This window comes from Chiloscyllium punctatum, chromosome 30 (assembly GCF_047496795.1).
Source record: "Chiloscyllium punctatum isolate Juve2018m chromosome 30, sChiPun1.3, whole genome shotgun sequence".
Taxonomy (NCBI): Eukaryota; Metazoa; Chordata; class Chondrichthyes; order Orectolobiformes; family Hemiscylliidae; genus Chiloscyllium; species Chiloscyllium punctatum.
In genome coordinates, this window is record NC_092768.1 from 48,195,678 (window position 1) to 48,208,153 (window position 12,476).

The window sequence follows — 12,476 nt, forward strand, 5'->3', positions numbered from 1 at the left end:
TCTGTTGGGACTGTCATTGATGGGAGGCTGCTTGTGTACTGTAAAAAAACCCATAATTTATTACATAACAAAAAATAAATATGAACTTACTTGAACTATTTGAAAGAGACACTTCACGAATATCAGAAATAAAGATTTCATCTTTTACCCACGATAACAACATTAAACGCAAAACTCCGCGAAGGGTCACCCACTCTCCACTTTAAAGCTTATGATGAGTTTGCACAGCAGTAATTGATTCCCTTTTGGCAAATTTCTGTATTCATCCTATGTTATTTTCTTTAGTTAATGTCTCTTTCTGAGACTCTTTGTCAAACTACTAACACTGCTAATTTATAAATGCAGGTTCCTTAAAACTCATTCCTTCTGCAGTTTGCTGCTTCAGAAATTTTCTTCCAAGGAACTCAGGACTTCTATTCCATCCCTGACTGTTTTGGAGACATATTAATAACAATTATGATATAAGAGACCATTTCTCTCTGAATACACCTGCACAGGATAGTGCTCACCTACCTCAGGATAGTGCTATCATAGTGACACCAGAATCATGACTGCTTTATTAACATGTATGTAAACAAACTGTTTTCTAGACACCCCAGTATCATTCAAGAACTCAAAACTGATACAAATACAATATCCCCTACTTGCAAAAATATGTTCTGTAGAATTACAAAGCAAATTTAAATCTATACTTTGCAGTTTCTGTTTAGAGTCTAAGTTTCCAAATAGCAACATGATCAACCTTCATCACGATGCGATACTATTTCAAAAGTAAAAGTGTCAAAAAGCCATAGAAACTGCTACCTCTTCTCCCCTAAAGTTTGATTTAACTTAGTGTTAAGTATTTAGAGATACAGGTGTCAGTGTTGTCTTTCTGTCTGGGTTCCTGAAGCTCTGAAAGGTGGTAAAGTCTCTAGTATCAGCTCAAATGGACATCTTAAGGGATCGTCTTCAATCAGTACTGCTGTTGAATCATTCTGCTTTCTATCTGCTTTTGCTAATACTCAGCAAAGTTCTATTATTTAAACACAGTTTTAATAGTATGTAAGGATTAAAACTCAAGGAATAATGCACTCTTCCCAGGAAAGTCAGTGTTGGTGTAAGTGAGCATTTTATTTTTAAATCCCTCAATTGCCTCACCCCACCCTTCCTCTGTTATGTTTTTGACAACTCAGTACTGCACAAGGGTGTGAACCACATTATCTGTGCTGAAGTCCTGGAGTGGGACTTGAGCCCACAGTCCTCTGACTCAGAGAACAAGATTATGGGTTCCAGTCCAACTCCAGATGAATTATTCCATGAACATGGATTAAAGTTGTCAGAGCCAGAGGACTGCCTGTACAACCTACTCATTAAGTGGATCAAGAGGAAATCAACAATAGAAATGGTTATTCCAAGAGAAAGAAGGCAAGAGTTGAGCTAATTAATCCCAATGTACTTTTCTGTGTGCCTCTTACTCCAGTATCCCTATCTCTGTTGTGACCCTTTCCCTCTGTGACCTTCTTCAGGCTTCCCTCTCCAATACACCCCTTTTCATTCGCTACTGTATTTTATTCTGTCTCCTGTCCCCCCCCCCCCCTCTTACTCCTGTACCTCTCTCTCTCACCTATGTCCCATCCTTTCTTTCTCCTCAGCCCCTCTCTCTCGTTTCTCCTATTGCTCCTGTGTCCACTCTGTCTGTGATCCTCCTATCTGTCCTTTTGTCTCCTGCTATCTCCACTATGGCCTTCTCTCTGTCTCTCACCCCCATGTTCCTCTCTCCCCTGAGTACCCCCACTTCAAGTGTCTCCCCCCCCCCCCCTCTCTCATGCCTCCTTCCCCATTTCCTCTCTCGCTCTCTCTCACATATGTCCCCCCCTCGCTCATGTGTCCCTCTGTCCTCTGAATGATATCACTGCTGTGATGCCCTGGGACTTGCACTTCTGATTTTATGTTGTGTTTCATTCAGTGTGTAAAATGGTGACTGCACTCAGTCCCTTATTTACATTTGATGGCATCAGAGACCACAGTAATAAAGTAAGCCACATATAAAAAAGACTTTGTTTAAACATCCCATTTTTCATAACAAGGAATAAAATTAAACATATGGCTACTTACAAGTTATTCCTTAGATATAGTCATCGAAATGCTCATACACAAATGAGAACTGTTTTGCTGAGAAAAAGATACTTTATCAAAGCTTTTTGTTTTCCAATTTGCAAAAATACTAATTTAAGGGGAAAGTCAACACTTGTACTGCAGGAAAGGACAGTGTTGATTGGTTGGCAGGTGGTTTCAGCTTGGATGTGGCACAGACATTGAAGAATGCACCAGGTAATAATTTTTGGCAGTTAACTGTCAGTCTTTATTTAAATTTTAAACCAGCAGGTTTATTGATTGGTCAAGGCATTGCCCTGACAAATGAACCAGCAATGGCTGAATCCTATTTTGTTGAGCTGAAATAAATGCAGCATGTAAGCATTTTTTCTGTGTTTCCAAAGAATACAGATCTTTGTATTAAACTATACACAGGGTGGGTCAACACTGTGAGCTGAACTGAGAATTGGTTATCAATGTAATCCTTCACACCCTCACGATTATCGACCAACATTGTCTGTAAATCTTACAATATAATGTCCAACATGAGATCCAATTGCAGAATTGTAGAACATTTTCTCGATATTCCAATATTTGCAAAGAAAGTCTCTGCTGGATTGATGACTTCCAGAGCATGTTGTGCTGTGGCTTCTTGTTGGGTCTGAAAGATCTCTCACTCTGTCCCCACATCAGTCTTCTTAGAGAGAGTGCAGCTCTCTGCAGCATGACAATGATGTACGTCTGCTTCCCTTGCTTGTACTTCACTTTTAAGTGATATCTCCAGGAAAAAAAGTAGCATCCTTTGCAAATGCTTTGGAATAGATAGAAGTGTTTTGAAGAAGATGCTGTGAAGTGGCCTGTGTTCAGAAATGAGCATCACCTTCTCTCTTCTGAATTGTACTGGCTAAAGTGCTGACAAGCAAAAACAATATCCTGTCTATCTCAATCTTGTAGTGCTGTTCACTTTATGTAAACATTCTGGGTACAAACACAACGGGTTGTCCTCACTGCATGGGGATTACTCCAAATTCTGTTTCACTGACATCACACTGCAGGGTGACTCCATTGTTACATCATAATCCCTCAGCACTGGTGATGTCATCACTAGTTGTTTGATGGGAGTGAAAGCTGCTTCTTGTTCTGTATCCCAGTCCCACTGAACATCCTACACAATGTGTACAGGTTCACACACCAAGACAGATTTGCAAGAACCAGCATCAGTGAGTTCATTCATGTGCCAGGAGGTCAAGCAAATATGTGATGGCTGTGGTATAGATCACACTGTGTGAACGCATTGATGGAGCATGAGATATGCTGACTGTCTGAAAGTCTTGTCACATACCAGATGCTTGAGTGGTTTATCCCCTGTGTAAATCTTCTGGTGTTTCAGGAATTTAAAGGAGTGGGTAAAAATCTTGTCACATTCCTGAAGAAGTTATCCCTCATGTGTCTCAGGAGAAGTAAGATATTATAGAACATTCACAAAAAAATTACACGTGTGAAAGTTTACACCCCAGTGTGAATTCTCTGATGGAGCAGGAGCTTCCATGACTCTGAGAATGATTTGTCACACAGGTCACACTTGAATGGTTTCTCCCCAGTGTGAATACGTTGGTGTCTGCAGAGGAGCCATGACACTGAAAATGATTTACTGCACACATCGCATATGAATGGTTTCACCCCTGCATGAATATGTTGGTGTGCACGAAGCTGAGAAGATGTTGAAAACGATTTGTCACACACCTCACATGCAAATGGTTTCTCCCCTGTGTGAATGCGTTGGTGTGCACGAAGTGCTGATGACTGTGAGAATGATTTGTCACACACCTCACATAGGAATGGTTTTTCCCCTGTGTGAATACGTTGGTGTGCTCGGAGATGTGATGAGCTCGAAAATGATATTTTGCACACCTCACAAATAAATGGTTTCTCCCCTGTGTGAATGCGATGATGTACACGGAGGTGTGATGAATGAGAGAATACCTTTTTGCACACCTCACAAACAAATGGTTTCTCTCCTGTGTGAATCCTTTGGTGTGTCAGGAGATTGCAAGACTCAGTGAAAGTCTTCCCACAAACCTCACATCTGAAGGGTTTCTCTCCTGTGTGAATCATCTGGTGTCGCAGGAGCCTGGTTGATGTTATGAAAGCTTTATCACAAGCTTCACATTTGAATGGTTTCTCTTCCATATAGCTGCTGTTAAGCTAACAGTGGTTATGGCAGATGCAAATTTCATGTTAGGCAATCTTGCGAGGGCGGAAATCTCTTCAAACTACCCAAGTGAGAAGGTGCTCACTTGCAGAATGAGTCAGCGGTTCATGAGGCTCGATGAATGATTGAAGCTGTCACCACAGTTGGAACTCAGTTACACTTTCCCAGCCTCACTCTGACTGGTCACCCACAGACAAATCTTCAGAAACATTGGTTCTGATGGTAGGCATCACACCACTGACCAGTTTAACATCTGATGATGTGTCAAAACTCCCTTGATATGACCGATTTCTAGATGTTAGTTTCACTGCCCAACCTTCTGTGTTGAGCAATGCTGTGAAAGGGCTGGAGGTCTTCCCACAGTTGTGTGGTTGTTCCTTGGGTGATGGTCAGGATCTGTCTGCAATGTCTATCCTCTCTGTATTCTCTTTGTAGTACAGTGCAATTCTTCTGTAAAAAGGAACAAAAAGGAAACATGATTTCCTCCAATTTGCTCTGCTCCTCAATGAGAGACTGTTCCACAGTGAGTGCCAGTTTGCTAATCCCCTGTCTGTGGGACTGGGAATCAGAAACAAGTCCTTTTTCCTCACTTCACTGTCACACCCCCATTTCCAGCAGGGATCGTGACCAGGAACAGACAATGTGGCTACTCTTAATCCCCTGCCCCGCTCCCCCATCTTCCCAGACAATAGACAGCTATATGGAGTAAAAAGATCAGGCTATCAATTCCTTCAGAGCCTGCGTTGTGCTGGCGAAGACCAGTTTCCAGCTCAGAGTATGTGTTAAAATCTCATATGAGGAATGTTAAATAAACAAATATATCGAAACTTCTCCCCTTGTTTTCCCAAATTATGTGAAGAAAACATTTTGGGCATCAAGTGTGAGAAGCTGAGGAAAATACCAGAGTAGTTGATTGAAGGGTTCTGGTTAATCTGTGAAATTGGATACAATGCACTTGTTCACATGGCACCTGTCAAACTTAACTGTCGGTCACAATACTGGGCAAAACAATCAAATCTAAGCCAGGGATTTTGGGAAAGACTGAGCCCTTCAGGTAAAATCTTTAAAGGAGGCATACAAGGACATTTCAAAATATCTCCAGTCACAGCAGCTGATATGCTATGGCTCTGACTGAACAAGCCAGAGATTGAGAGTTCAAATCCAAACATGGATAGTTACAAACACAGAGGTACAGTGGGAAACCTGCCATTGGGTCTGATTGGTCCATGCTGATATTTATGCTTCACACAGGCCTCCTGTCATCCTCTTCACTGGGACAGATATTACCTATACAAGAAGGATGGATTGCACCTGAGTTGGAAAGGGATTAATATACTGGCAGGGAGATTTGCTAGAGCTGCTCGGGAGGATTTAAACTAGCAAGGTGTGGGGGTGGGACTCAGGGAGATAGTGAGGAAAGAGATCAATCTGAAACTGGTACAGTTGAGAAAAGAAGTGAGTCAAACAGTCAGGGCAGGAAGGGTCAAAGCAGAGAACAAGGTAGGACTGATAAATTAAACTGCATTTATTTCAATGCAAGAGGCCTAACAGGGAAGGCAGATGAATTCAGGGCATGGTTAGGAACATGGGACTGGGATATCATAGCAATTACAGAAATGTGGCTCAGGAATGGACAGGACTGGCAGCTTAATGTTCCAGGTTACAAATGCTACAGGAAGGACAGAAAGGGAGGCAAGAGAGGAGGGTGAGTGCTGTTTTTGATAAAGGATAGCATTACAGCTGTACTGAGAGAGGATATTCCCGGTAATACATCCAGAGAAGTTATGTGGATGGAACTGAGAAATAAGAAAGGGATGATCACCTTATTGGGATTGTATTATCGACCCCCTAATAGTCAGCAGGAAACTGAGAAACAAATTTGTAAGGAGATCTCAGTTGTCTGTAAGAATAATAGGGTGATTATGGTAGGGGAGTTTTAACTTTCCAAAGACTGATTGGGACTGCCATATTGTTAAAGGTTTAGATGGAGAGGAATTTCTTAAGTGCGTACAAGACAACTTTCTGATTCAGTATCTGGATGCACCTACTTGAGAAGGTATGAAACCTGACCTACTCTTGGGAAATAAGGCAAGGCAGTTGACTGAGGTGTCCGTGGGGGAGCACTTTGGGACCAGCGACCATAATTCTATTAGTTTTAAAATAGTGCTGGAAAAGGATAGACCAGATCTAAAAGCTGAAGTTCTAAATTGGAGGAAGACTAATTTTGATGGAGGCCTGTCACCAGTGGAGTGCCACAAGGATCGGTGCTGGGTCCACTACCTTTCATAATTTATATAAATGATTTGGATGCGAGCCTAAGAGGTATAGTTAGTAAGTTTGCAGATGACACCAAAGTTGGAGGCGTAGTGAACAGCGAAGAAGGTTACCTCAGATTACAACAGGATCGTGATCAGATGGGTCAATGGGTTGAGCAGTGACAGATGGAGTTTAATTTAGATAAATGCAAGGTGCTGCATTTTGGGAATGCAAACCTTAGCAGGACTTACACATACAATGGTAAGGCCCTGGGGAGTGTTGCTGAACAAAGAGACCTTGGAGTGCAGGTTCACAGCTCCTTAAAAATGGAGTCGCAGATGGATAGGATAGTGAAGAAGGCATTTGGTATGTTTTCCTTTATTGGTCAGAGTATTGAGTACAGCAGTTGGGAGGTCATGTTGTGGCTGTACAAGATATTGGTTAGGCCACGTTTGGAATATTACATGCAAATCTGGTCTCCTTCCTATCGGATGGATGTTGTGAAACTTGAAAGGGTTCAGAAAAGATTTACAAGGATGTTGCCAGGGTTGGAGGATTTGAGCTACAGGGAGAGGCTGAATAGGCAGTGGCTGTTTTCCCTGGAGCTTTGGATGCTGAAGGGTGACCTCAGAGGTTTATAAAATCACAAGGAGCATGGAGAAGATAAATAGACGAAAGTCTTTTCCCTGGGGGTGGAGGAATCCAGAACTAGCGAGCTTAGGTTTAGGGTGAGCGGGGAAAGATATAAATGAGACATAAGAGGCAACTTTTTCACGCAGAGGGTGGTGCATGTATGGAATGTGCTGCCAGAGGATGTGGTAGAGGCTAATATAATTGCAACATTTAAAAGGCATCTGGATGGGTATATGAATAGGAAGGGTTTGGAGGGATATGGGCTGGGTGCTGGCAAGTGAGACTACATTATTTTGGGATATCTGGTTGACATGGACCGAAGGGTTTGTTTTTGCTGTTGTGGTTCTGTTCACCGAGCTGGGAATTTGTTTTGCAGACATTTCGTCCCCTGTCTAGGTGACATCCTCAGTGCTTGGGAGCCTCCTGTGAAGCACTTCTGTAATGTTTCCTCCAGCATTTATAGTGATTTATATCTGCCGCTTCCAGTTGTCAGTTCCAGCTGTCCGCCGCAGTGGCCGGTATATTGGGTCCAGGTCGATGTGCTTGTTGATTGAATCAGTGGATGAGTGCCATGCCTCTAGGAATTCCCTGGCTGTTCTCTGTTTGGCTTGTCCTATAATAGTAGTGTTGTCCCAGTCGAACTCATGTTGCTTGTCATCTGAGTGTGTGGCTACTAAGGATAGCTGGTCATGTCGTTTCGTGGCTAGTTGGTGTTCATGGATGCAGATCGTTAGCTGGCTTCCTGTTGTCCTATGTAGTGTTTTGTGCAGTCCTTGCATGGGATTTTGGACACTACATTGGCTTTGCTCATGCTGGGTATCGGGTCCTTCATCCTGGTGAGTTGTTGTCTGAGAGTGGCTGTTGGTTTGTGTGCTGTTATGAGTCCTAGTGGTCGCAGTAGTCTGGCTGTCAGTTTAGAAATGTTTTTGATGTATGGTAGTGTGTCTAGACCTTTGGGTTGTGGCATGTCCTCATTCCGTTGTCTTTCCCTTAGGCATCTGTTGATGAAATTGCTGGGGTATCCGTTTTTGGCGAATATATTGTATAGGTATTCTTCTTCCTCTTTTTGCAGTTCTGGTGTACTGCAGTGTGTTGTGGTCCTTTTGAACAGTGTCTTGATGCAACTTCTTTTGTGTGTGTTGGGGTGGTTGCTTTCGTAAAGCACCCAACACACACAAAAGAAGTTGCATCAAGACACTGTTCAAAAGGGCCACAACACACTGCAGGACACCAGTACTGCAAAAAGAGGAAGAAGAATACCTATACAATGTATTCGCCAAAAACGGATACCCGCGCAATTTCATCAATAGATGCCTAAGGGAAAGACAACGGAATGAGGACATGCCACAACCAAAGGACTAGCCACACTACCATACATCAAGAACATTTCTAAACTGACAGCCAGACTACTGCGACCACTAGGACTCATAACAGCACACAAATCAACAGCCACTCTCAGACAACAACTCACCAGGACGAAGGACCCGATACCCAGCATGAGCAAAGCCAATGTAGTGTACAAAATCCCATGCAAGGACTGCACAAAACACTACATAGGACAAACAGGAAGACAGCTAACGATCTGCATCCATGAACACCAACTAGCCACGAAACGACATGACCAGCTATCCTTAGTAGCCACACACGCAGATGACACGCAACATGAGTTCGACTGGGACAACACTATTATCGGAAAAGCCAAACAGAGAACAGCCAGGGAATTCCTAGAGGCATGGCACTCACCCACTGATTCAATCAACAAGCACATCGACCTGGACCCAATATACAGGCCACTGCGGTGGACAGCTGGAACTGACAACTGGAAGTGGCAGATACAAATCACTATAAATGCTGGAGGAAATCACAGAAGCGCTTCACAGGAGGCTCCAAGCACTGAGGATGTCACCTAGACAGGGGACGAAATGTCTGCAACACAAATTCCCAGCTTGGCGAACAGAACCACAACAACGCGCACCTGAGCTACAAATCTTCTCCCAAACTTTGAGGTTTGTTTCTGCGCTGTATATATCTATGACTCTATCAGCAGATCCTTCTGTACCTTACTCCCTCATGTGTTTATCTAGTTTCCCCTAAAAGGCTCTTTCATTTCACATCAACTACTCCACGTTGTGGAACTGAATTTAATACATTTTGGAATTTGTTGAATACATTCAGAATAAAAACACAAAAACATTAAAATTTTTGGAAAAAAACCCAAATACTGACCTTCAAGGAAGGGGACCTGCTACAACTGTCTGGTCTGGTCTACACTGACTCCAGTCCCACAGAACATGATTAAACCTGAACTGCTCTCTGAAGTGTTGAAGAGTGTGGTGCTGGAAAAGCACAGCTGGTCAGGCAGCATCCGAGGAGCAGGAGAATTGACACTTTGGACATAAGCCCTTCATCAGGAATGAGCTCAAAGAAAATTACTACTTGTGGGGTGCAAATAGGAACAGTATCCTGAGATGGATGGTCAGCCATGATCATATTAAATGATGGAGCAGGCTTGAAGGGCTGAGTCTCTACTCCTCTTCCTAGTTTTTATGTTACTTCTCTCCCAACTGATGAATGACTCCTTCACCATGTTCCTCATGACGAGGCAAGTAGTCTGAAAACACATTCCAAATGTGGATGTCCATGAGATGCATTGTGCCATCAGCAGCCACAAAGATTGTATTCCAATACAATCGCACAGCCCTCATTCCAGATAGACAGGTCAAAAGCAGCACCAGGAATACTTACGAGTCCAGCTTTGAACCTAATGAAGGTTACTATTGAATCTATATTCATCATCCTATCATATAATAGAATTCCAAAACTTAACTACACATTATTGCCAAAAGAAAACGTACTTCAAAACAATCTTTCACTTGAAATATTGAGTTATTGACTACCGTGCCATCAGAAAGTTTCTCTTTACTTCGTCTATTTAATCCCTTCATGATTTTAAACCTCTAAGAAATTGCTTGGCTGGCTCTTCTCAGGGAATCACTTTCACTGTTTCCAATCTTTCCACGTGATTGTAATTCTTCAATTCTGAAACCGTTCCAGTTATGCTGTACTCTTTCCAACATGCTTCACTGAGCATTCCACAGACCAGTTCAACCTTTCTATATCAGACAGACTCAATATACCATCTTCATTAGCAAGGCTCAGTTTACAGACCAACGCTCAGTTTACAGACCAACGAACTGTTTCCAGTTCCATAGGACAGCTAAATGATCAGCAAACAGGGCATTTCTCTCCATCATATTAGATTTCACTGAAACTGATGGGAGATAAAGCAAAGCAGGGGAGTCTTCCTTCGTGTCCTGGTCAACATGAATCCCTTAGTCAGCACCGGTAAAAAATATTATCTGGTCATTCTCACATTGCTGTTTGGAAGACAAAGGGAGTCAGAAAGAGGGGGTGTATTTGGATGATGGGAATCACAGAGTGGTTGCAGATAAGTGACAGTGGGTGTGGGATTATGGAGCGAGACATACGGATGCCACTATGACAGCAGATCTCCAGCAGCAGGAGCTTGCTGTGCAGACACTAGCTGTCTGTTTCCTACATCAAAACAATGACCACAAAAGGACATCATTGGCTGTAAAACACTTGGGATATCTGATGGTTGTGAAACGCCCTATATTAATGGGATTTCTTTTTCTTTTTTCTGATTAAGTTACAGAGATACAGTGATGGGATGGCTTGGAGGAACTTAGGGTGTAGGTTTGCTCACTGAGCTGTAGGTTTGATATCCGGATGTTTCATTACCTGGCTAGGTAACATCATCAGTGGCGACCTCCAAGTGAAGCGAAGCTGTTGTCTCCTGCTTTCTATTTATATCTTTCTCCTGGATGGGGTTCCTGGGGGTTTTGTGGTGATGTCATTTCCGGTTTGTTTTCTGAGGGGTTGATAGATGGCATCTAGATCATGTGTTTGTTTATGGCATTGTGGTTGGAGTGCCAGGCCTCTAGGAATTCTCTGGCATGTCTTTGCTTAGCCTGTCCCAGGATAGATGTGTTGTCCCAGTCGAAATGGTGGGTTTTTTCATCCGTATGTAGGGCTATGAGGGAGAGAGGGTCGTGTCTTTTTGTGGCTAGCTGGTGTTTGTGTATCCTGGTGGCTAACTTTCTTTCTGTTTGTCCTCCGTAGTGTTTGTGGCAGTCCTTGCATGGAATTTTGTAGATGATGTTGGTTTTTTCCATGGGTTGTACTAGATCTTTTAAGTTTGTTAGGTTTTGTTTGAGAGTGTTGGTGGGTTTGTGTGCTACTAGGATTCCGAGGGGTCTTAGTAGTCTGGCTGTCATTTCTGAAACTTCTTTGATGTATGGTAAGGTGGTTAGGGTTTCTGGCTGTGTTTGGTCTGCTTGTCGTAGTTTGTTCTTGAGGAAACTGCGCACTGTATTTTTTGAGTAACTTGGAGGAACTTGAAAAGATAGGAAATATACAGATCCAAACACCAAAGAGTAGTTACCATTCACAATTCACAGGATAATAACCAGCTCCCAACACATACAGAACGCAACAACAGGAAATCAGTAAGAATCCTCTGCATCTCCTGGATAATTACACCTCACTTTCTCATATTCAGGAATGGGCCATTAACAAAAGCCTTTACATCAGAAGGGAAATAAATACACTCAATATTCAACACACAGCTCCAGTCAAACATTCAGCACAAAACACCGAGTAAACAGCTCTCCCAGCTGGATCTTCTCACACAGCATAAGGGACATTTCCACTCCCTGATTACCCACAGGATAGTCAGACTGCCTGAAGATTGGTGTGGATATTATGGGATACAATTTGTATAAAAGCTGCTCCTTCACTCACCATCTCCTCACTTGGTTTTCAGTCCCTATAGGAAGTGAACCAGCTCTGGAAGAGGAAGAGGAAACAAAGGGCAGAGTGGGTGGGCTCTCTGATTGACGTCTCTCACAGCCAATCCAAATATTTCTGGAGCAACATGAGTTTCCTGAAGCTTGGAAAACTGAGTGGGGAAATGGAGGTGACTGAGCAGCAGATCAAGTGGAGATTTAAACTTGTCATTGTCTCACCTGAATAAAACCTTACTGCTGTCTCAATTTGACGGAGATTTCTAGTATGGCAATAGCATTATTTATCCTTGGAGGCTTTCAAACTGACATTATTGTGGTAGTTGTATTCTTGGAAATGTTTGACAGCAGATCAGAAGACGAAGACACAGCAACCAAGGCAGCAATGGTATTCAGTGGTGAAATCAGCATATGCTCAGGAGACAGGAGCATGGCAGGCAGGGGATTTTGGAGATAGACACACTAGAGCAGTG

The 12,476-nt window shown here is 42.8% G+C and overlaps 1 protein-coding gene across 1 annotated transcript in view; it reads right to left on the reverse strand.

Annotated features, from left to right (window-relative positions):
• Positions 1-1,805: 1,805 nt before the first annotated feature.
• Positions 1,806-12,476, reverse strand: part of LOC140455648 (uncharacterized) — a 38,227-nt gene continuing 27,556 nt past the window's right edge. Inside the window, exon 2 of the mRNA XM_072550624.1 lies at positions 1,806-4,257. Within this exon, the coding sequence (XP_072406725.1) occupies positions 3,583-4,257 (675 nt within the window). The 3' untranslated portion in view covers positions 1,806-3,582. The remainder of the gene's footprint in view (positions 4,258-12,476) is intronic.